The sequence below is a fragment of the Artemia franciscana genome, chromosome 12 (genome assembly GCF_032884065.1).
Source record: "Artemia franciscana chromosome 12, ASM3288406v1, whole genome shotgun sequence".
Classification (NCBI taxonomy): Eukaryota; Metazoa; Arthropoda; class Branchiopoda; order Anostraca; family Artemiidae; genus Artemia; species Artemia franciscana.
Window position 1 is genome coordinate 39,079,288 of NC_088874.1, and position 23,780 is coordinate 39,103,067.

The 23,780-nt window shown below is 34.5% G+C and overlaps 1 protein-coding gene across 3 annotated transcripts in view; it reads right to left on the reverse strand.

Moving 5' to 3' along the window:
• LOC136034093 (vacuolar protein sorting-associated protein 18 homolog) overlaps nucleotides 1-23,780 on the reverse strand; it is a 120,198-nt gene that overhangs the window by 81,336 nt on the left and 15,082 nt on the right. For 2 of the 3 annotated variants that reach the window (XM_065715220.1, XM_065715219.1), the window contains 3 exons: nucleotides 21,469-21,642; nucleotides 18,093-18,137; nucleotides 14,630-14,825 (listed from right to left, as the gene is read on the reverse strand). In XM_065715220.1, the coding sequence (XP_065571292.1) occupies nucleotides 14,630-14,825; nucleotides 18,093-18,137; nucleotides 21,469-21,642 (415 nt within the window). The remainder of the gene's footprint in view (nucleotides 1-14,629; nucleotides 14,826-18,092; nucleotides 18,138-21,468; nucleotides 21,643-23,780) is intronic. The other variant, XM_065715221.1, reaches the window with a different exon arrangement.

Genomic DNA, 23,780 nt, shown 5'->3' on the forward strand with positions numbered 1-23,780 from the left:
ATTCTTGCATAACGAAGTAACTGTGAGAAAAACGCCGAATATGTGATATTTGAGTGTATATTACTTTCAGGGAATGGGAAACTAATCACTTCAAAATCAAAATCATCCGTTTTATTATACATTTTAAAACTTAATTTATTATTATCACAAATATTAATATTTAAATCTAAGAAATTATCTTCATGACCAGCGCCATGACTAGGTTCAAGAGTAAGCTCTAATGGATATATATTTTTAGAAATATCAATGAAATCCTTACAATTTAAGACCAAAATATCATCTAAATATCTTTTATTATTTGACAAAACATGTTTTAAATTATTTGAATTATTCTTATCCATCAAATATTTATATTCTAGTTGACTTAAAAACAAGTCAGCTATAAATGGGCTGGCATTCCCCCCCCCCATGGGAATTCCCACGATTTGCTTGTACAAATCACCACCAAATCTTATATAAGTATTGTATAAAACAAATTCTAATAACTCAAAAATCATATCCAAGCTGTAACATCTCAAGTTAACTGTAGTATTAAAGCAATTTGTCCATATAGCTTTTTTATTATAAGTGTCTATTTTTAAGAACCTTTTACTAGATAAGAGGAAAGATTTCTTGATAACAGTTTTTAAATTATTTAACACAACATTGAGTGAGAAATTAGTATACATTGTCGCAAAATCGAAAGACTCAATTCTTTTAGCTGAAACCATTGTTAAAGAATCTATCACCTGCAGTGAATTATTAACACTCCAATATGGATTAAAATTCGAAATTTTTTTAATACCAGAACAATAGGTTTTAAGTTTATTTATAATTTCCTTTAAAATTAAAGAGAGGTCAGTAGCAGCAATGCGGGTTGGACATTTAGCTGCTCCAGCAATAAACCGTGGTTTAGGGGGATTCTTATGAAATTTTACAGTCTAATATAGGAAGGGGAACTTTTTATCATTGTCATTTATTTTAATATTAAAATTTTTAAAAAGTATTTCTTCAGTCTTTTCAATTAAATTCTCATCCTCTAAATTTACCTTTTCGTAAACATTAGTTGTGCATAACTCCCCTTTTAAGATATCACAATACAGCTTCTGAAAAATTATGGCAAAATTATTATTAGCTTTATCCACTGGCACAATTACAAATTCGTTCTGTAGATTAGCAATTGCTTGTTTAATCTTCGCATTATAAAATAATGATTTAGTGTTACTATTTTTTAAGTTAGAATATATTTTATTTCTTATTCTACTAATAATTAAATTCTTCCAACTTTGAAAACTCTCTTTATTTTTATTCTCTTTCTTACACCACTTATCAATAAATAAATCAAAATCATTTTCCAAGCCATCAAGAACACTCGATGGTTTCAGATGATGAGAAAGACGGAAATTAGCCCCTTTATTCATTATAATTTGAAGATCATCTTGCTTTATTATTGACAAGTCCCCTGTTATAACATGTTTTACAGTAGGATTTACAAATGGGCCAAGTTGCTTACAATTACAAACCGGTTTCCCATTTATATCACCATCTAATCTTTTGAGTATTAAATTATAATTAAAAATAATTTGCCCAATAGTTTTTGAAAATTTATAAGTTAAAACTGGACTATCATTATAATTCAAATTACTAGGAAGGGCCTGTTTCACATGCCGCTGATTTAAAATTTATGGTAAATTAATATCTTCAATCTGCTTACAAGTAAAATTAATAGGTAAATATAATCTGTTATCCTTATTACCAATCTTATCAAACTTTTTCTTTTTTGAAATAAATTTCGTTTTAGTTAGAATGCAAATTGTATCACATATTACTTTAAAATTATATTCAAGCTGTATTATTCTTAACAATCCAGAAAAGTTTGATTAAATTCCTCTTGGATAAATTATTTAGACATTTTATTACAGAAATCATACCCCTAGGTTCAAGTAGCTGGCATAGATCTATAGAAAGCATATGTAAATCTAATTCATTTTTTCTATTATTTTTCCTATGTCCTCTCGATCGTTTTTTAAGTTTAGTAGGACAAGTAAAAGAAGGATGGTCCATGAAACCATTAACACATTTAAAAACAACCTGAGACATGTCACCATATTTTGCTACACGATCATTTAGCCCAAAAGGATAAGCTGTACCAAAAGTATGGATCCAGAAATCCTCCTGTTTACGTGTCTATTATTCTTCTCTTCTTTATTTAAATTTTCTAACTCTAAATTATATATATACATATATATATATATATATATATATATATATATATATATATATATATATATATATATATATATATATATATATATATATATATATATATATATATATATATATATATATATATATATATATATAGGAGGACAACTGCGGCAGGGCGTAAGATCCAGATTTATGTACAACGGCCTCTGTAAAGGGCTGCCTCGACCCTTTCGGGGTACCTGCAAGACTGGGAAACTTGCGGTCAATTTTTCCCACTTGAGGAGTGGCGCCCCTCGAGGAAATTATAGCCTAGTAAACAACACAGCACTCGTCCGGGATTCTGATTATTGGATAATTTTCTGGGCTTGGTTTGTTTTGATCGGCGTTTTCGGGCTGAAAAACCTCTTCCTAGCTAATTTATCTACTATGGGCTGCCTCCCCGTAGTAGCATAATATTTGTAGGCATGAATATATAATGAGTCGGAGGTAATAGGCTTGGGACTGTCTGTGCAGGATTTCGACTCTTGTTGATAGAAGAGCATCGCCAAGTGCTGAAAACCATGTTGTGACCAAGATGGGCCCAGGATTGCACAAAGCCTCCAACTTACTGGAGGTCCCAGGGACTTCTTGCTGTCCGGTTCTAAGCCGGCTTAAGCTCTTCGGTGTAGACTTGAGAAGATATGTTGGTCCCCATCCCGCACTGGTATCCAGGATCACTGCTTTTCTTGAGGCCAAAATAATTTCAAAGATTTAAAGAACATGAAAATTGGAACTTGGAATGTTACGACGTTAAAAAATGACTATCGCATCGACATTTCGACTGACGAATTCAGACGGTTTGAGCTGGATTTATTAGGACTTTCAGAAACTCATATCTCAGGGGTAGGAAGCACGAAACTAGGTGACATAGAATTTGTTTACTCAGGCAGGAAGGATGGGCTACATACACAGGGAGTAGGGCTCATGATGAATAAGGAAGCTGCTAAGTCTTGTTTAGGCTGGGAAGGTATTGATAATAGAATACTAATTGCTCATTTTATGACTAAGAAGTTTAGGGTATCAGTTATAGTAGTATATGCCCCTATTGAACCAACTGATGGAAATACTAGTGACTCAGATGAATTTTACTTACAGTTACAGGAGCAAATAGACAGGGTACCAGGTAGAAATATGGTGTTTTTGCTAGGAGATTTTAATGCCCAGGTTGGTAGAAATAGGGATAGATGGTATCCTAGCCTAGGTAAAATTGGTGTAGGAAAAGAAAACAGTAATGGCTATAGGCTTATGCAATTTTGTAGGATAACAACCTAGTTATAACCAATACGGTGTTTGGTCACAAAATGGCCCATAAGTTGACATGGTATTCACGTGATGGTAAGACAGCAAACCTTATTGATCATGATATTGTAAACAGAAGACTAGCAAGATCAATAAAGGACACTAGGGTGTATAAGAGTGCTGTTACTGATGTTAAAAGTAAAGATCACCATCTAGTAGTGTCTAAGGTTAATTTAAAGCTGAAATTTCGGAAGGGTAACTCCCTCCCGGAAAGTTATGATGTTGGTAGACTTCAGGATGAAAATTTGAGAAAAAAATTCCAGGAACAGTTGAGTACTAAACTTGAGGGTTTAAAATTTGACAATGTGGAAGATGGATGGAATAATTTCAGAAAAACAATTTGTGAAGTTGCTGATGGTGTCCTAGGGAAGAGTGCTAAGACAGCAACTAGGAATATTAGTGAAAAAGCTTTAGGTTTAATAGAGAGTAGAAGGGGTTTGTATAAGAATTATCTGAGTGATAGGTCGTATGAAAACAAAAGGAATGTAAAGAAAGTGGAGAAAGCATTAAAATATGAACTAAGGAGATGTGAAATGGAGGCGATGGATAAAATTGCTGAGGATCTGCAAGATGCGGCTAGACGGCATAATAGTAAAATATTATACTGGCATGTTAATAAATTGAAAGGGAGTAGCCAATCCGGACTAGTCCCAGTTAAAGATAGAAATGGGGCCACAATTAGTGATAAGGAAAAAGTTAAAGAAAGATGGGTGGAACATTTTGAGAATGTGCTAAACCGAGATACAGTTGCAGGAAAAGATATAGATGAAAATGAAAAAGTTTGTGATACCTTGGATGTGAAGGAAGATTTGTTTAATGAGGAAGAATTAGCGACAGTACTAGAAGGATTAAAAAATAATCAGGCCCCAGGTGCTGATAGTATGATTAATGAGTTCCTTAAATATGGTGGCTCTGAGGTTAGGAATAAGCTACTGAAGATTATGAACATGATTTTTGAAAAAGGGGAAGTACCCAACGATTTTAGGAAAACCTTAATTAAACCACTGTATAAGAAAGGTGACAAGAGTGAGTGTCGTAATTATCGAGGCATTAGTCTGGTCTCTGTAGGTAGCAAATTACTGAGTAATATGATACTTTTTAGACTGAGACATGCTGTAGACAGTGTTTTAAGGGAAGAACAATGCGGTTTTAGAAAAGGTAGAGGATGTGTCGACCATGTTTTCACTTTTAGGTTAATAATTGAGAAATCCCTTTGTTGTCAAACACCTTTGGTCCTTAGTTTTATCGATTATGAGCAAGCTTTCGATTCTGTTGATAGAACAGCGTTAACAAAGGTCGTATCGTTATATGGTATACCAGAAAAATACATTAAAGTGATCTGCGCTATGTACGAGAATAATACTGCTGCGGTTAAGGTAGGAAATGAGGTTAGCAACCGGTTTTGTATTAAATCAGGAGTTAAGCACGTTTGTGTTCTATCCCCCTTTATATGGATCATTTTGATGGACTTCGTCTTAAGGAGCACGGAAAAGGCAATTGGAGACCATGGAATCAAATGGGGAGGAAGAACGCTCCTGGACTTAGATTATGCTGATGATTTAAGCAAATTAGATGAAAGTGTGGGCAAAATGAATGAATTTTTAGAGGTTTTACGAGTTCAGGGTGCTAAAATAGGCTTGAAAAATAATGTTAAGAAGACTAAGTCACTAAGGCTAGGAATAAGTGAAGATGAACAGGTGACATTAGGTAACGAAAAGATTGATCAGGTTGGGAGCTTCAGTTACCTTGGTAGTATTATTAGTAAAGATGGTGGGAGCAGTGAAGATGTTAAAAGTAGAATGGCTCTGAAGCATGGACACTCCGAAAAGCAGATGAGGGTTTACTAGATGTTTTCCAGAGAAATTGCCTACGGATTGTTCTGGGTACCCGGCTGACTGACCGTATTTCAAACAGTAGGTTGTACGAAAAGTGTGGTTCAATCCCGCTTTCTGGGGCTATAATGAAAGACAGGTTGAGATGGCTAGGCCACGTTCTACGGATGAAGGATGACAGATTACCGAAGATTGTCCTTTTTGGCCAATCGTCTGGGGCTACACGGAAAGCAGGTTGTCCTTGTCTGGGTTGGGACTTGGGAGGATGTCATAAATAAAGATTTAAAGGAAATGGGAACTTCTTGGGAGGGTGTAAAGAGGGAGGCTTTAAATAGATTAGGTTGGAGGAGGAGCGTGCATAGCTATGTTGGCCTCAGGCGGCTTGGTGCTGCAGTGCGTTATTAGTAGTAGAAGTTATATATATATATATATATATATATATATATATATATATATATATATATATATATATATATATATATATTTATTTATGTGTATATACATATATATATACTACCTAGTTGGTGGGGGCGCTTCGCCCCCCCCAAGCCCCCCGAGCGCGTAAGTCGTTACGCGCCATTGTAGTTGTGTCCCTGTGTCCCACCTATGAATATATATATATATATATATATATATATATATATATATATATATATATATATATATATATATATATATATATATATATACGTTTTTAACTACGTAAAACTTGCGAATATATAACATTCTTCGATGTCCCATTGTCTGTGCATATAAATAGATTGTCAGGTTTACCGACTCTTGAACATGCAACATATAACTGTCCATGGGAAAAACAATCCGTATTCAGATATGTACCTCATGATTCTAATGATTGCCCTTGAGCTTTGTTGATGGTGATTGCTATTCGAACATTCCCTGTGTCACCGTCGTCATTTATATATACTCCTGTGCCCCCCGGCGTCTCCGTTGTAGTTGTGCCCCTGTGTCACGGTCGTCATTTATTTTCCCTGTGTCCCGGTCGTCATTTGTGTCCCGGTGTCCCAGTCTGTAATTTCTCTTTGAGTGTCCCGGTCGTCATTTATATTCCGTGTCCCGGTCGTCATTTGTGTCCCGGTCTGTATATACATTCGTTTTTGAATTGGTCTTTTTTTTAGTTTTTAGTTTTATACCTTTTTTTTAGTTTTTTTTTTTAGTTATACCTCATGATTCTAATGATTGCCCTTGAGCTTTGTAGGTGGTGATTGCTAATCGAATATTCCATGTTTCCCCGTCGTCATTTACATATCCTCCTGTGCCCCCCGGCGTCCCCGTTGTAGTTGTGTCCCTGTGTCCCAGTCGTCATTTATATTCTCTGTGTCCCGGTCGTCATTTGTGTCCCGGTCTGTATATACATTCGTTTTTGAATTGGTATATGATGAAATAAATTTTTGTGTTTTTCCCCTTTTTTTCTTTTTAGTTTTTTTTTGGGTTTTTACCTTTTTTTTAGTTTTTTTCTTTTTCTTTTTAGTTTCTTTTGTAGTTTTTACCTTTTTAGTTTTTTTTATTTTTATTATTGTTTTTTTTAGTTTTGTTTTTCTCCTTTATATTTTAGTTTTTTTCCTTTTTTTCTTTTTAGTTTTTTTTATTTTTTTTAGCTTTTTTAGTTATTTTATTTTTAGTTTTTTTTTCCTTTTAGTTTTTTGTAGTTTTTACCTTTTTTTTTAGTTTTTTTAGTTTTTTTTGGCTTGAATACATTCGTTTTTGAATTGGTATATGATGAAATAATTTAGACGTCATATGCGGACAGATAGACAGACAGACATAACACACAAACAACTTATTTATATATATATATATATGTATATATATATATATATATATATATATATATATATATATATATATATATATATATATATATATATATATATATATATATATATATCTATATATATAAAAATAAGTTGTCTGTCTGTGTGTCTGTCTGTGGATCAGGTGACGTCATGTTTCTGTGTTGACTGACGTCATGAAATTAGTTGTCGTCATTTTTGCTTTGACGGTGACGTCATTCAAGATATTTAAGACATATGTTCACGTAGAAATCTATTAATGTTTAAGTTTAAAATGACTGATGAACTTACAATGGCAAAAGCCGATGAAGATGCTCAAAGAGTCTATGCCAAAAAACTTGCTGCTGATAGAGAAAGTCAGAAAAGAAAGCGTGCCGAGGAATCAAAAGAACAGCAAGGAAACAGGCTTGAGGCTAAAGAACGCAAAACCGCGCAGTTACATGAAGATCCACCTGGACAGCGAGAGTCAAAACATATCAAAACTGAAAATGATAGCGATGATGATTGGGTTTGGGATTTTGACTTGGATAAGGTCATCAATGCCTACCAGATTTTAGTTAAAAAAAAACAAAGGTTCGGCGATATCTATTTCATAGTGAAGCTGAAAAATAAAGAAGAAAAAGAAAACTGAAAAAAGAAAAAATGTAAAAAACTAAAAAATACTAAAAAGAAAAAACACTCAAAGAGAAATTACAGACCGGGACACAAATGACGACAAATAACGACCGGGACACTCAAAGAGAAATTACAGACTGGGATACCGGGACACAAATGACGACCGGGACACAGGGAATATAAATGGCAACGGTACCACCATCGAAGTAGATAACCAGTGGGTTGTTCCATATTCCCCATTATTATCAAAAATATTTAATGCACACATAAACGTTGAATACTGTAACTCCGTAAAGGCAATCAAATACATATGTAAATACGTCAACAAAGGCAGTTACATGGCAGTTTTTGGCTTGCAGCCCGAAATCAAAGATTTCGACGAAATCGTACAATGTCAGGCTGGAAGATACATAAGCAGTAATGAAGCTGTTTGGCGAATTCTTTCATTTCCGATACATGAACGTAGTCCAGCTGTTGTTCACTTAGCGGTACATTTACAGAATGGTCAACGTGTTTATTTCTCGGAAACCAACGTGCAACAAAGAGCCCTGAATCCACCGGATACAAAATTAACAGCTTTTTTTCGCTTTGCAAAAATGATTCTTTTGCAAAAAAAAAATGCTGAATACTGAAGTGCCTTCGTATTACACGTGGAGTACTAAATATAAAGTATTTGAACGTCGAAAACAGGGTAAGTCAGTCGACGGCCAACCTACCATCTTCAAAGATACCACGATAGGAAGAATCTACACCGTTCACCCCAATCAACATGAATGCTTCTTTCTACGCCTGCTTTTGGTGAATGTACCCAGTCCGACATCCTTTGAGTATTTGAGAACTGTAAACGGTACTATACATGACACTTACCGTAGTGCATGCCAAGCTCTGAATTTATTGGAGAATGACCAACACTGGGATAACTGCATCAATGACGCGTGCGAAACGTCAACCCCAAGTCAAATTCGTGCATTGTTTGGCATCATTTTAACAACTTGCTCTCCATCAGCTCCTACAGAGTTATGGGAAAAATATAAGTCAAAAATGTCCGAAGACATACTCCATCGAAAGCAGTTAGAGACCGCAGATATGACTTTTGATTTTACATCAGAAATTTATAACTACACTTTAGTTATTATAGAAGATTTGTGCGTACGTATGGCAAACAAACCTCTTCAGGATTTGGGAATGCCTTCACCTAACCGTATCGCTGCTGTTTCGACATGTGTAGAATTGGATCGTGAACAAAGTTACAGTACGAGTGATCTATTGTCGTATGTACAAAATAATATTTCCAAGTTAACGTCGGAACAAAAAAACATTTATGATACGATAGACTCAATTTCAGGACGTATACAACTACCTGCTGATTTCTGTAATTTAATGACGTCCAAAAATGAATTGATTGAAAAAGTATTTCCAAATATTCTAAAAAATTATAAAAATAATAAATGGCTAAGTGAAAGAGCGATTCTCGCACCCAAAAACATAGACGTCCACGAAATCAACAATATTGTTTTGACCAAGATTCGAGACCAGGTAGTCCTTTACAAGTCAGTCGACACAGTTTTGGAACCAAATGAAGCGGTTAATTATCCATCTGAATTTTTAAATTCCATAGATCTTTCAGGGTTTCCACCACACGTGCTACAACTAAAAATAGGCGTACCAATAATACTTTTAAGAAATATCAACCCACCAAAGCTTTGCAATGGCACGCGACTTGCCGTAAAAAAAACAATGGAAAACCTAATAGAGGCCACAATCTTGACAGGGCCTTTTGAGGGTGAGGCTGTTCTTATTCCTCGCATTCCCATGATTCCAACGGATCTGCCTTTTCAATTTAAAAGATTGCAATTCCCAATTCGATTAGCATTTGCAATCACCATTAACAAAGCTCAAGGTCAATCATTAGAAAAATGTGGTATAGATCTCAATACTGATTGTTTTTCCCATGGACAATTGTACGTTGCATGTTCGAGGGTCGGTAAACCTGACAATTTATTTATATGCAGCGACAATTGGACAGCGAAGAATGTTGTATATTCGCAAGTTTTACGCAGTTAATTTGTATTGTATCTATCTATCTATCTATCTATATAAAAACGAGTTGTGTGTATGCATGTTTGTTTGTTTGTAAAAAGAGCGTTTGCATATGACGTCATTATTAGTACATACGGCTTTGTATATGGACAGACAATGGGAAAGCCAAGAATGTTGTATATTCGCAATTTTTACGTAGTTTGAAACACATATATAAATCTATCTATATACACAGGTGGGACACAGGGACACAACTACAATGGCGCGTAACTAATATGGCGCGTAACGACTTACGCGCGCGGGGGGGCTTGGAGGGGGTGAAGCACCCCACCAACTAGGTGTTGGGGTGGCGCGATATATATATATATATATATATATATATATATATATATATATATATATATATATATATATATATATATATATATATATATATATATATAAAAGGGTTGTAAGTTATTCCCCAGGAGCATATAAGGTTTTTATGAAAGGAGTGGTCGTTTGAACTTTAGAAGAGCCTCATTTGATTGGAAATGTATAGTTCTAGATCCCTTATAAGAGTCAAACATTACGGAGAGCAACTAGAGCCCCTCCGTCCCTGACACTACCACTACTACTACTACTACTAGTAGTAGTAACTCACTGCTGCACCAAGCCGCCTGTGGCCAACACAGCTACGCACGCTCCTCCTCCAACCTAATCTATTTAAAGCCTCCCACTTTACACCCTCCCAGGAAGTTCCTATTTCCTTTAAATCTTTATTTATGACTTCCTCCCAACCCAGACAAGGACGACCTGCTTTCCGTGTAGCCCCAGACGATTGGCCAAAAAGGACAATCTTCGGTAATCTGTCATTCTTCATCCGTAGAACGTGGCCTAGCCATCTCAACCTTTCTTTCATTATAGCCCCAGAAAGCGGGATTGAACCACACTTTTCGTACAACCTACTGTTTGAAATACGGTCAGTCAGCCGGGTACCCAGAACCATCCGTAGGCTTCCTGACACTAATGGGACTTATTACCCTTCCAATGGATGAAGGGCAGTCAGCCCCTCCCCCTAAAGCCGATTATCCTCAAAACATATCCGATCGAAATTTTAAGAAATCTATTTTGTTCAGTCTTGTTGAAAGGACCGGTAATTATGTCTCTGGGGATGTCAACATTCCCACAGTAATCAAGACAAGGGCTGTAAGCTAGGCGATTCGTTTATTATTTACCCACAGTCTATTTATTGAGAAAAGTGTACATGTTTGAACTTTAATTTCCAAGAAGCCGATGGACATTCAGGTGAGCTTTTCGGATAATGTTGAGGGGAGTGTTGAACTAAATCAAAACACGTTATGTGTATAAGGATTGTCAATAGTGTGTAACACAGGAATAACTGAGTATATTAATTTGAAAAATTCAGGAAACCATAAGGGATATGATCAAAAAGCAATATTTGCATGCTACCAACGCTACTACAACTACCACCACTACTACTACCAGACTACTACATTTACAGTATTAAGGGGAAATTCTAACTAAATCAGAAGACACTAATTACATCCAGATTGTCAAAATAGGGTATCTCAAGAATTGATTTAGGTATTAAGTTAGAACTTCCAGAGAATGCTTAAAGGGGATGATCGTCTCACCGAAGGCAATATGTACACTCTACTGCATAACACTACTGTTACAGTTACATTTACTGCTACTACTACTTCTATTGCAACTACTTGTAAGGTTAAGAGCATTGAGATGAAAATTTTAAGAAGTATATGAAGATCCAGGTTATCTAAAGGACCTACCAGCAATGTCATAGTCATAGCTAATTGCATTAAGCCGAAAATTCAAGGAAGGGGGAGGAGGAACTGAATCACAAAGCGTCGTCTGTATGCAGGTAGTCAAAAAGGTGTAATAGCAATATCTTAGGACCAGCTTAGTGTGTGAAGTTGAAATAACAGGGCTTATTGTGAGGAATGTTGAACTAATCGAAAGACACTATTTGCAGCCTAATGTTACTGCTTCTACTCATACTGCTACTACTGTTACTATTATTACTACTACCACTAAAGCTTAGGCTACTAAAATTAATTCAACTGCTACTACTGATATTAAAACTAAGTTTAGGCAAAAAAAATTGGATTCACAGCAGATCGGAAACAAATTTGGAAAAAAAAAATGCAAAAAAAATTAACAGTGTTTTCTCTATAGGAATAATAAATTAGTCATTCTATGTAAAAAGAAATAGTCAAACCTGGAATAAACTGCAACCAAAATATTTTTTACGCAAAAATATTCAAAAGCCCAAATTTTTGAGCCAAGCTATATTTCACTTATCTATACTCTTTTATTTCACTTATCTATACTCTTTTTTGTAAAAATTAAGTAAGCGCATTCCCAGAAAAATCGGAAACAAATTTACAAATAACAAAAAAAAAATCAACAGTGTTTCCCTAGAAGAATAATAAACTGTCAAAACTGGAATAAAATGCAACCCAACTTTTGTTACATTAAAATGTTCAAAAACCGAGAAAATGGCATGCTATAATTCTGTAAAAATCTACACACGGAAATGACTAAGAATTTCGTTTAAAAACATTAAAAAAAAAAGGTAAAGAATGCAGCATTAGACCTTACAGTCCCTATCGGCGGTCCTGATCTCCGTTTCTGGGCCCTTCAGCCAGGAAGTGCAATGGAGGGTTGGGGGCCAACCATCCTCTGCTTTTGCACACCCTTCCTGTTTACCTTCCCCAGATTTCTCCAGGTACCCAATTAGAGCTGGGTCGACTCTGGCTGAGCTTACAGTCATGCCACTGACCCCATCCCAAACTGAATAGTTGGGCACACTAGGATTCAAATCCTCGCCCTCTCAGACAAAGGATCCTGAATTCAACGTACCAATCCACTCGGCCAGAACCCTAAAGCCCAAAATATAAAGTAAATACTTAAGCTTTAAATAGTTTTTAAGGGTCTTTAACTAAGTTAAAGCCCAAAAATCTACTTTTCTACCACAATGTTCGGGAATATGCCTCCTTTTAAATGTTGAACAGGTAAAAATCTACACACGGAAATGTCTAAGAATTTCGCTTAAAAACCCTAAAGGTAGCCCAAAATATAAAATCAATACTTAAGCTTTAGATGGTTTTTAAGGGTCTTTAACTAAGTTAAAGCATAAAAATCTACTTTTCTTCAACAATGTTTGGGAATATGCCTCCTTTTGAATATTGAAAAGGACAAAATATAGCAACAAATTGCACGTTAAGATCGAGAGCTATTTCTCCAGAAATTCTCCCACATTTCCAAGTTTAAATCCTGTTAGAAAGATGCAAGTAATGACTCTAAGAATATGTCTAGCAGGGTTGTTTATTTTTGTTAATTTAAAAACTTTTTCACAAGACAAGTTTTTTAAAGAAAAATAAAGAGCTTCATTAAGCCAAGAATGAACAAAAATGAAGTCAAATAATCTTCCAAGCGTAAGACTACCAAAGATCACTATCAATAAATAAATAAATTTCAAAACGAACAGAAATTATTACAACAGATGGCCGAGTTTAACTCAAAACGAGCAAAAATTACTACGAGTAGGGCTGATAACCCCAATGCTTTCTCAAGACCAGAACACAATTTGCGCTTTACAAAAGAAAAAAAAAACAAATTACCGTGGATTGTCAGCTAAATTAAAGAAGCAAAAAAAGTAATTAAGACGGCACTAGACCCTTAAGGTCCGAACCGGCGGTTCTGATCTCCGTTTCATGGCCTTTCAGCCAGGAAGTGCAATGGGGAGTTAGGGGCCAACCACCCTTTGCTTTCACATACCCTTACTGTTTACCTTCCCCAGATTTTTCCAGGTACCCATTTAGAGCTGGGTCAACTCTGACTGAGTTTACAGGGTCACGCCACTGACCCCTGTCCCAAACTAAATAACTGGTCACAACTGGGATTGAACCCATGCCCCTTGGACACAGAATTGAACCCGTGCCCCTTGGACACAGAATTGAACCCGTGCTCCTTGGACACAGAGTCAGCTAAATTGACATATACTGACATTACTTTGTTAAGCTTTTGATAATTTTTCATTTATGAAAGTAAGAAAGGTGAAATTATTTCAAAAGCATTTTGTTTCACACAAAATGCGTGACGTATAATGTCCACTGAACTTCTATACAAAATCTGGGACTAAATTTGCTTGGACTCACAGGCGAACACGTGAAACCTAAGCCTAATAGGCTTGGCCCTTTGTAGCCTAAAGCTGGAATGCCGTGTCATAGGATCGACACATGACCAACAAGTCCTCTGGACTAGCAGGCGAACGGTAAAACGTATAGTTTCCAAAGTGAGTGTTTTTGGACGAATACTTGTTTGTTAGCTTTCAGAAACGCACGCCCGCCAAGAGTCTCGGGCAGTTTGACCAATAATTTGAAATTGACATATTTTAAAATTGAATTATTTAAAAAAGACCGTGAGATTGCCTGGAATGAGAGGTAAACAAGGCACGCTTGCCTTGTTGACAAATATTTAGTTGACTGTCAATGTTTGTGTCTTGAAAGAGGGATAGATTTAAATCACTAATCAATTCCGAAAATTCCCTAAAAATGTCTCTTTTTTAAGCTAGAGATATACACATTTAAAACTATGAGAATAGTGTACCAGTGGCGCAGATTTTAAGAAAACGATATCAAATTTTTGTTTACATCTAATTTGCTTCTCGGTTTTTTCAAGAGACGTGAAAGGACGATCTTTAAGCTGAATCGCCCCTATTAGCCCGGGTAAGGAGACCTGTCTAAAACAATAATAAAGCTAATGAAACGACGTGTAGCCTACCTGGCATGTTCAAATACATGTTCATGACGTTCACAAGAAGAGGACGAGTGTCTTCTGAATTAACACTTCCGATAAACTGATAAAACCTTGTCATTGTTGTTACAAATATGAAGTACCCAATCCCATCACTCCTGTTGCACTGATGAAACTCTATGCCCGTTATTCTTGTAGGCTGACCTTTTCCAACGTCAAATATCTATGATAAATAGAAATATATAAATATACAACTAAATAAATATACAAAATTAGTACTTAGTAGAATTGTTTGCGGAATGCTTAACGATAATAGAAACAGAAATATTGACAGGTAGTCAATCAACAGAAACACAGATATAGGAAATGAAAAAAAAAATAACAAAAAAATTCACAACATAAACAATCCTTACAGATCAATCTTTACACCTGAAGGCTCGCCTGACCTTTATACCACTTAACTTTAAAGGTTGAAAATTTGCAAAACCAAATAAAATTTAGATCATAGTCTGCAGTAAAAATAGCAGAAATTCAGGAGTAAGGACAAAAAAAAAGATTTTAAATTGGATTGAAGTTGCTTAAAAATTAACTTAGAGCAAATACTTTCAATTGTCAAATATGTTGTCATGTATACATGCATACATATACATACATACATACATATATATATATATATATATATATATATATATATATATATATATATATATATATATATATATATATATATATATATATATATATATATATATATATATATATATATATATATATATATATATATATATATATATATATATATATATATATATATATATATATATAGTCTTACTTTTATCTTTTATTCCAAAATAAATCGAGAAAAATAAATTATGATTCACAATTTACCTTAACTGGAGAGAGGAGTATAAACAACGGGTTCATGATATGATTAGTATAGAAAATCTAAAAGAAACTAGTTTAAATTTATGATTTCGAAAGGAACAACGCAAAAGGTCTCCGCATTGCACAAATGGCTGATATCTTTTTTAACTTTTTTGGACTTGATTCATCTTAGCATTGAAACCGCTTATCTTGATTCAAACAAGTTATATAAGCCATAGAAGCTGCAAGCAATAAACGTTTGAAGCAAAAGCATTTGATTTAATGACAAAACTTAATGGTAACAAGCAGGGGAAGGGGGTTGTCTGAAAGCAATCTGTTAGGTGTGATTTACCGAGAAAATTTTTTATGCGAGAGGGGAGGTTTTATGCACATCCATTTTTAAAAACAACTTACGAGTTGGAGAATATATTTAGTTTTTCGGGAAAATTGTCGTTTTAACTGCATATAAATGCACGTAAAAATTCCCGAGGGGAAAAGGAGGATATCGAACGCAGAGTACCTCCCCCAGAATACGCACTAGGTTGCCGGAAACAGCTAGTGTAAGATGAACCATTACAGACTACAAAACCATGCAATAGTAAACGGGATAGGCGACATCAACGAAAAAAAAAAGCTAGAAAAAATCGTTTTTAAACGGTTCGTGGTAATGAACTGTAAGTAAGGAGCGACCAGGCTCAATAGTAACCGAAACTCTGAAAACGGAATTTTGACACAAATAGATAAATCCAATAGGTATTGAGTTTGAAACACAAGGGTCGTTCAATTAGAACAATACGAAGCTTTTTTTAAAAATACTCAAAAGCTTTAGCGTAAAGAGCGAGGTGTTGAGGAGGAGGCAACCCACTTCATAAACGTAATAATTTCTGTTCGTTTTAAGTTTTAATGTTGCTCCTTACTTTCAGTTGAAAAAAACTTGTTTGTTTTTTAATTTAATTTCGTACTGAAACAACTTTAAAAGGTGATATTAGTGGACCAATCAACTTAGGAAGTAGAGAGACGGTTCAATCTTTTCTGGATCCTACTAACGTTTTTAAGTGGAAAAAGCAGGTAAAAATCTTTTGAGATCATTAGCGTTTTACGCATCGAATATAGCATTAATTTTAGTAATTTTTAATAAATTCAGCTTTGGTTATCTGCTTTGGTTTGGCGTTCGCTTTGGCCCCGGTTGCCACTTTGGTTCACAATAGGTCTTTGTCTTTTCTTTTATTTATTAATCTTTTCTAAGCTGAATTTGGGCAGCTATGTCATGGCCTATCTAGTGCACCTATTTTATATTACGACTTTAGCCCACCTCCTCCCCAAAGGATGTAACTAATCCAGAGCCATTTGACCTTACGTTCCTATTCAAAATTTTAAACTATTTTCAGATGTTGACTTTTTATCGCAAATATTTTCAATGGATAAAAGATCCATGGATAAAGCTTTATGCCTAAACTCAAATTTAAAATATTCCACCTTACAACGTCTAGCAGATCTTCTTCTCCTTTCCAATTTCCATATATCTGCACCCTAACTAACAACACCACAGCCTAATAAATACCATTCACCGAAATCACACATCATTACAAAGTAGTGCCGCCTAAACAAAAAAAAAATAGATGGCAAGTTTATCACAATAGATTCACAATTTCGACGCACTCACTCTCTAAAATTCGGCAAAGCCTTACATAGACATGCCAGAACTCACCCCGTGACGATTCGCCAGAGGTTCCAGAACCCCCCCCCCCCTCCTTGAGGTGAAAACTTAGTACTTCTCCAGATAAGTTTTCACATATAAACCCGCATAAATAAATCCATAAAAATGCTATCGCGCGACCTCTGGCTTTGCATTAACCCCATTTGAGGGGCAAAGCAAACACCAAGATTGGAAAATACATGCAAAACAGCAACGACAAAAATGTTTATAACCCGACTCTTTACAAACAGACTAAAAAAACTACAAATAAAAACAGCCTGCTCTTTCAGAATCTAAAAAATACTTAAGTTACAATCGATGCATAATTTGACAAAAAAAAAGCTGGAATCTGTAGAATGTCAGCTTTTCTATTTAAAAATCCAGAGCTATTTTTAGACGTTAGATTTTCTGTCCTAAAATATTTTCAATGGATGGAAGATTTATGTCGATTTAAAATATTCAGAATGCAAATTACGCCGCAATAATTATCGACAAGAGTTTTGCCCTGAATCTTAAGGGAACCAAATTTAATCTATTATGAATCAAATGCTAAACAATTATTTTTTTATTGGTAGATGCTCATGTCTATTGCTCTAAAAAAAAAAGTTAAAAAAAACTAGGCGTTGCGGAATATTATCCCAATTTCCAAATCTGTTTTGATAAATATATGTCCAGTTTTATTATAATTTTATTTAATGAAGTTTCGCTTTACGTTTTATTTTATATACAAAGTTTATTTTATTTAATGGTATTTTATTTTTTTAATTAGAATTATATAGAACTTATTTGAAATATATATTTATTTTCCACTTTATTAAAAAAAAAAAACTTCCAAAAAAATATTTCACAAAACAATCAACTCTAAATATTTGAAAACGATGGAGTAAGCAACTGGGCAATTTGATCAGCTTTAAAGAAAATTTTACTCACCAAAACCTCATATTCACTTTCCCAAAAAACTGGGAGGTAGGGCAGCTTCGGAAAAGAAAAATGAAAAATTAATGCGAGAATCGAATATCGAGTCAGGTCACAAATCGATCTACTGTTTCAATGTTCTAAATAGTTTTAATAACTACAATAAATGTGGCTAAATTCTGAATATAGGGAAAAAAGTAAATGAGTCAAACCATTTTTTGACAAGAGGGGCAGAAGGCAGAGAAACAGCTAACTTTTGAAGTGTCAATCCTTCAACACTAACAATGAAAAATGATTATAATGTATATTCAAATATAGCATATATTAATATGTTACAAAAAATGTGATTAAAGGTGTCTTCGTATACACATAATTCGTACGCTTTTGTGATTTAAAAAGCTATTTTTCTTTCTTTTTTGTTGGGGAGTGTACAATATTTTTTTTTTTTTGTAATTAAAAGCAACATGTACTTCTGTAAGCTGTAAAAAATAAAGAGAAAAGAATAGACAGTGCAACGCATAAACAGCGTGAAACATGCAGTTGTCCAGAATCATCAAGGAGTTCGCCAAAATTTGGGAGTTCGCCAGCAGCTTTTAGTTTCGTGTCAGTCAGTCAACGTACAATTGTTTACATCTGCACTAAACTAGTCCAAGTTTTGCTTGTGCTTCATTTGCTTGTGATATAGGTTTTTACAGAGTTAAAACCTATATCCAATTGGCAATTTAACATTAGCATAAACAGTAAGGGGTTGAAACGCACCCCCTCTTTTTTCTCATACACAGGGGTAATTTTAATTTCCTTTGAGTTTCAACATCTCTTTTTAATTTCATTCAAAAAGAATTTTGTCCAATTCACTTTTATCTGCTTTTTATTTAAATGTGTTCTCTTCACGACGTCATGAACGAGCATGTTAAAGTCTTATCTTAATTAAATTTTTTCTTCTTTATTCTCATAATACGGGTCAAGCTACCGTTTGAGATACGCTATTCTGTGTTTCAGCCTTTTTAATATGGCTACTTCAAGATTCAGACTTAAGGAGTGTATCCCCAGGATGAATCCCAGAAGCAATAGGTATTTATTGGGAAGCGGATTAGTTGGCTTCACATTACTTTAGAATTTCAATCACTTTTCTAATGAGACTCGAAGAACTCAGCAATCATTAATTTGGTACTACCTTCCCTGAAGGATGGCAAATGTAAAAACATTGTTGACACGAGAAGTACAACATGTTCATTTTTGTTCATGTTCATCTTGAATATTATGTTAGTTGTTATTACCCTGTTAAAATGTGCATGTAACTAGTTATTATTATGGATTTGAATCTGCCCTTTCATTAAGGTGAAACTACTTATTGTAAGTATTTCTTCCACTTTAGTGAAATTATGCAAATTGCCTAAAGCTAATAACTTTAAAAAGTCTAACGTTTCAGACAAGAGATTTCAAATATTTGCCAATAAGTATCAGATGGAGATTCGTGTATTTATATTTGTTTCCAAATTTCCGTTTCTCTACACTTCTTCACTCAGTTGAATTTTGTGCTTTTTCTCAAAAAACTAAAAAACCAGAATGATGGGAATCAGCAATTTCAATCAAACGGCTAGGAAAAGATTTCCAAGGTTTTTGTCTTCTAAGGGACTGACGGTATCCTAGTCTCCATGCTCAGGGAACCCCCAGAGGTGTATTGGAAAACGGATTTATATTGCTCCATTCTTTCTTTTCCATTAAAAGAATCTTTTTGTGTTCTGTTTTGCTGTTTAGGTGAAGTAAATAAGTGCATAAGTAAATACATGTTATCACATGATTTCAATTTTTAGCAATCCAATTTAGGATTTATCAATCTTTTAGACAAACTGACAAACTTCGGAAGTCGTCAAGAAATTTAATGGGAGTAACAATCAAAATAACAATAGGCAGCTGGCATGCCTTACAGTCCTTGCCCCATATGTGAAAGTTGAACTACTTTGAACAAAACGGCTATCTCAATGTGCTCAAGTAAATGAATGTGTGTCACTTTTATAAAACGCTTTTTGCTTTGTCGTCTTCAGGTAAAATTCAGTTTAGGTCTTCTTATAAAATGATATTCATTTGTTAATCTTAGTTTTTCTGAACAGAATCTTTAGAGCATTGAATAAAGAATTGAAAAACAAATATCGAATCAAATTGAGCATCCATTCGAACATCAAAGATTATTCTTTCTTATTATACAATACAAAATACATACGACAAACAACATTTATGATAATACGACACAAAATATACACGATTATACTAGACACAGTATATCTAATAATACGATATACAATAAGTTCATTAAAGTTACAAATTAAAATCTTACGCCCGTCTTCATAAGAAGCAAGTTCCTCTGTTAAGATGAAAACACCACTATTAAGAAACAGTGTTACCAGCATTAAAGAATTCTTCTGGCAAAAAAATACAAAATTCCACATTTTTGCAGATAGGAGCTTGAAACCTCTACTGTAGTGTTCTCTGACACGTTGAATCTGATGGTGTGATTTTCATTAAGATTCTATGACTTTTAGGGGGTTTTCCCCCTTTTTTCGAAAATAAGGCAAATATTCTCAGGCTCGCAACTTTTGACGGGTAAGACTGAAACTTATATATTTGAGATCAGCATAAAAATCCGATTCTTTTGATGTATCTACTGGTATCAAAATTCCATTTTTTAGAGTTTCGGTTACTATTGAGCCGGGTCGCTCCTTACTTACAGTGTTTGACCACAGTATGGCAGACAAAAGTTAGAATTTTAAATATATTTGTATATTCGTTAAGAATTTATTGTCTAAAGTTGGTAACCTCTGTTGTGATTGGAAGGAAAGCAATCGAAAAAATAAGAGTCAATTAAAGTTTGGTAAGGAGGTTTCTATAGCCGAAGAGACTTTCTCAATTAAATATTAGGGCGATAAACTTAGTGTCAATTTTACACTTTGGTTAAAACCTGATCACTACAGCCATGATGCCCGCTAGTGCTTCGACCGGAAAAAGAAAGCGACCAGGTAAGCTTCCTTGAATGTTTTTATTTTTATTTCCAAATTTATCGCCGCAATGTCATTATTTCCCCCAAAAAAGGTTAATTCCAAAATCCTGAAAGATTATCCAGTTTAAAAGTAGGATGGACAGACAGAGAAAGATTTGACATGAAAGCAATAAAGTTTCAGCTCCACAAATTTAACAAGGGACAGGAATTCCCTTGGTGACCTAAATATTTCTGAGGAGGAGAGGGCTGGAACGCGGAGTCCGCTTCCTGAGATTCTGCCTTAACATCTTACTACATAAAATATACACTAAACTGACGCATAAATTTTGTCAACTAGATTTTTTACTATTTTTAGGTCTCCCTTCCCTAATTCAAAATTCCACACTAAGTGCTCACCTGTTTAAAATATTGTTCAATGCCGCTTTGAAAAAACCCTTCATCACTTTTGAGTTCAGTTTCAAAAAGCAGACCATTCTTAGTTCCAAGAAGAATAGGGCCAGTAGATTCATCTGAACTATGATTGGGGTTCCATCCTACTGCTGTAATCAGCTGTCCTTTGGCTCGAGATACCTGAATATATAATTTATTCATAATTATACCAAATAAATATAAAAAGCATTCTCGATACAATTTTAATAAAAAAAAAAAGGTTCAAGATCATCCAGTTTAAGAGTGAGAAGAGGAAGAAAGTTCGACACGAAAACAAAAAAGTTTGAGCACAAAAATTTAAAAACGAAAAACATAACGGGAATCCCCCCATTGAGGGTATGCAAGATTCTATCTTCTGCCGTTTTGTCAAGATTCGATGAGATCCACTGATTATATATAAGTTGAATTTTCTGACAAGAAAATTCAACAGTTTTGAACAGTTTGTTACAGTTTTGAACAGACTATTTTTACAGTATAGTTTTTAATGGTTTTCTGTACATTTTTGTGAAACATTTTATTGTTGTTCTTTTATTGTTAAAAGGAATTTTTGAATATTTTTGTTTAAATGAAAAAAATAATATTTTTCTTGTATTGTCTAAATGAAACACATCATTCTCAAAGGACTAAAAATTAGTATTGTTGCTTTTGTGCTAGAGCAGTTATATTAAGTATGCACTTTAGCAGAAAGAGCAAGCTCAGGGGCAAAGGATATCAATGGAGGGGGTTTACCGGTTTGACCCCCCCCCACCCTCCCAAGAAAATTTTTTGTCCGACTCGTCAAAAAGTAACCAAAATGCACTTAAACAAATTTTTGATTTGTTTTGTGAAATTTCTTTTTGTAAAGTTTCGAAGTCATTGATGAATTAAATATTTAATAATCTTATTTATTTTTTATGTATCTTCTTTTTTCTAAGCTAAAAATTCTCTATCGATAGATAAGCAGTTCTGGTTTAGTCCCCCTTCGTCCCGTAAGGTCCCTACTTTAGACCAAATCTTTAAAACCAATTATTTTTACGATTGAAGTTCAGGAGTAGAAACTCACTATTATTCTAATTGGAAATATTGTGGATTCTTAAATTTGGAACCCTACATAGATAAAATGTAGCAAAGCTAGATCAGGTAAGACTTATTGACAATTACTGAGATAGAAATAGAAGATGATCTTCAGGATTTTCTCTATAACTTTAGAAACTAACAATAATCGGATAATAATTAAGGATAATAGATACACAAGTTGAGTGTATGCAGCAACGGTTGAAAATAACACAAGCAGTGCTTCTTTAATATACGAGTTGAAATCCCATTTTAGGATAGGAGGTCAAAATTTCTAAGACTTTTATTTGTTTTATAACAATAAAAAATTTTAGGCTTAAAGAGCCCTATCAAGGTTGAGATAAGATACGATTTATTTCAACAAAGTAGCTATCACAAGCCCGAAGGGGCCGAATTCGCGCTTTAATGTCAGTACTCAAAATTTAAGAAATGGTCGATGTCATAAAATCATGAAGTTGTAACCAATAAAAAAGTCAAACGATAAAAACTCGTAAAAATAAAACAGGGAAAACAAATTGAAACAAAAGTCTAGCTAGCAAGAATTACAAGATACGCAATTGTAAGATAAACACTAAAACTATAATATGAAAGTGGATTGAAAGGGGGGGGGGTACTAATTTAAAATTTCAACTATGTGAGGGATGAACGTTCTTCTATATCTTTCAGTGGAAACTCTTATTGGGGCAAGAAGGGGGATATTTTTTTAAACAGAACGTGGGAGGCGAGTTCGAGGTGGGGGGGGGGTAAATGTCCACTAGGGTAAATAGAAGTAGTACGAGGGTTATGCACGGCATTGTAGGCAAAACGCTAAAGAAATTTGTGCTCTCCTTTCCGAACAAGGGAAATGTAAGGCACTTTACCCCCATTGAAGATAATTCTTAGGCACCTTTTTTGAACTGCCTCTATTCTGTCCGACAATTCGTTGAAGATGCCAGGATGCCAAACAGGACAAGCGTATTCGAGGGTAGGACGTACAAAAGAGAGAAAAATCCTCAAACAATGCGATTTAGGATATTTAAATTTATTACAGAGTTAGAGGAGAGAAAATGCAGTATTTGTACGTTTTAAGAAATCATTGACATGGCAATCCCGTTTTAAGTTGCTGTAGATGGTAACACCCAGTAGTTTCGTAGTATTAACTGATATTTCAGGGGGATTGGACAGAAGAAAAAAGGGGAAGTTTTAAGGAAACTAATTGTTAAAACAGTTGACTTTAAAGGGTTGAC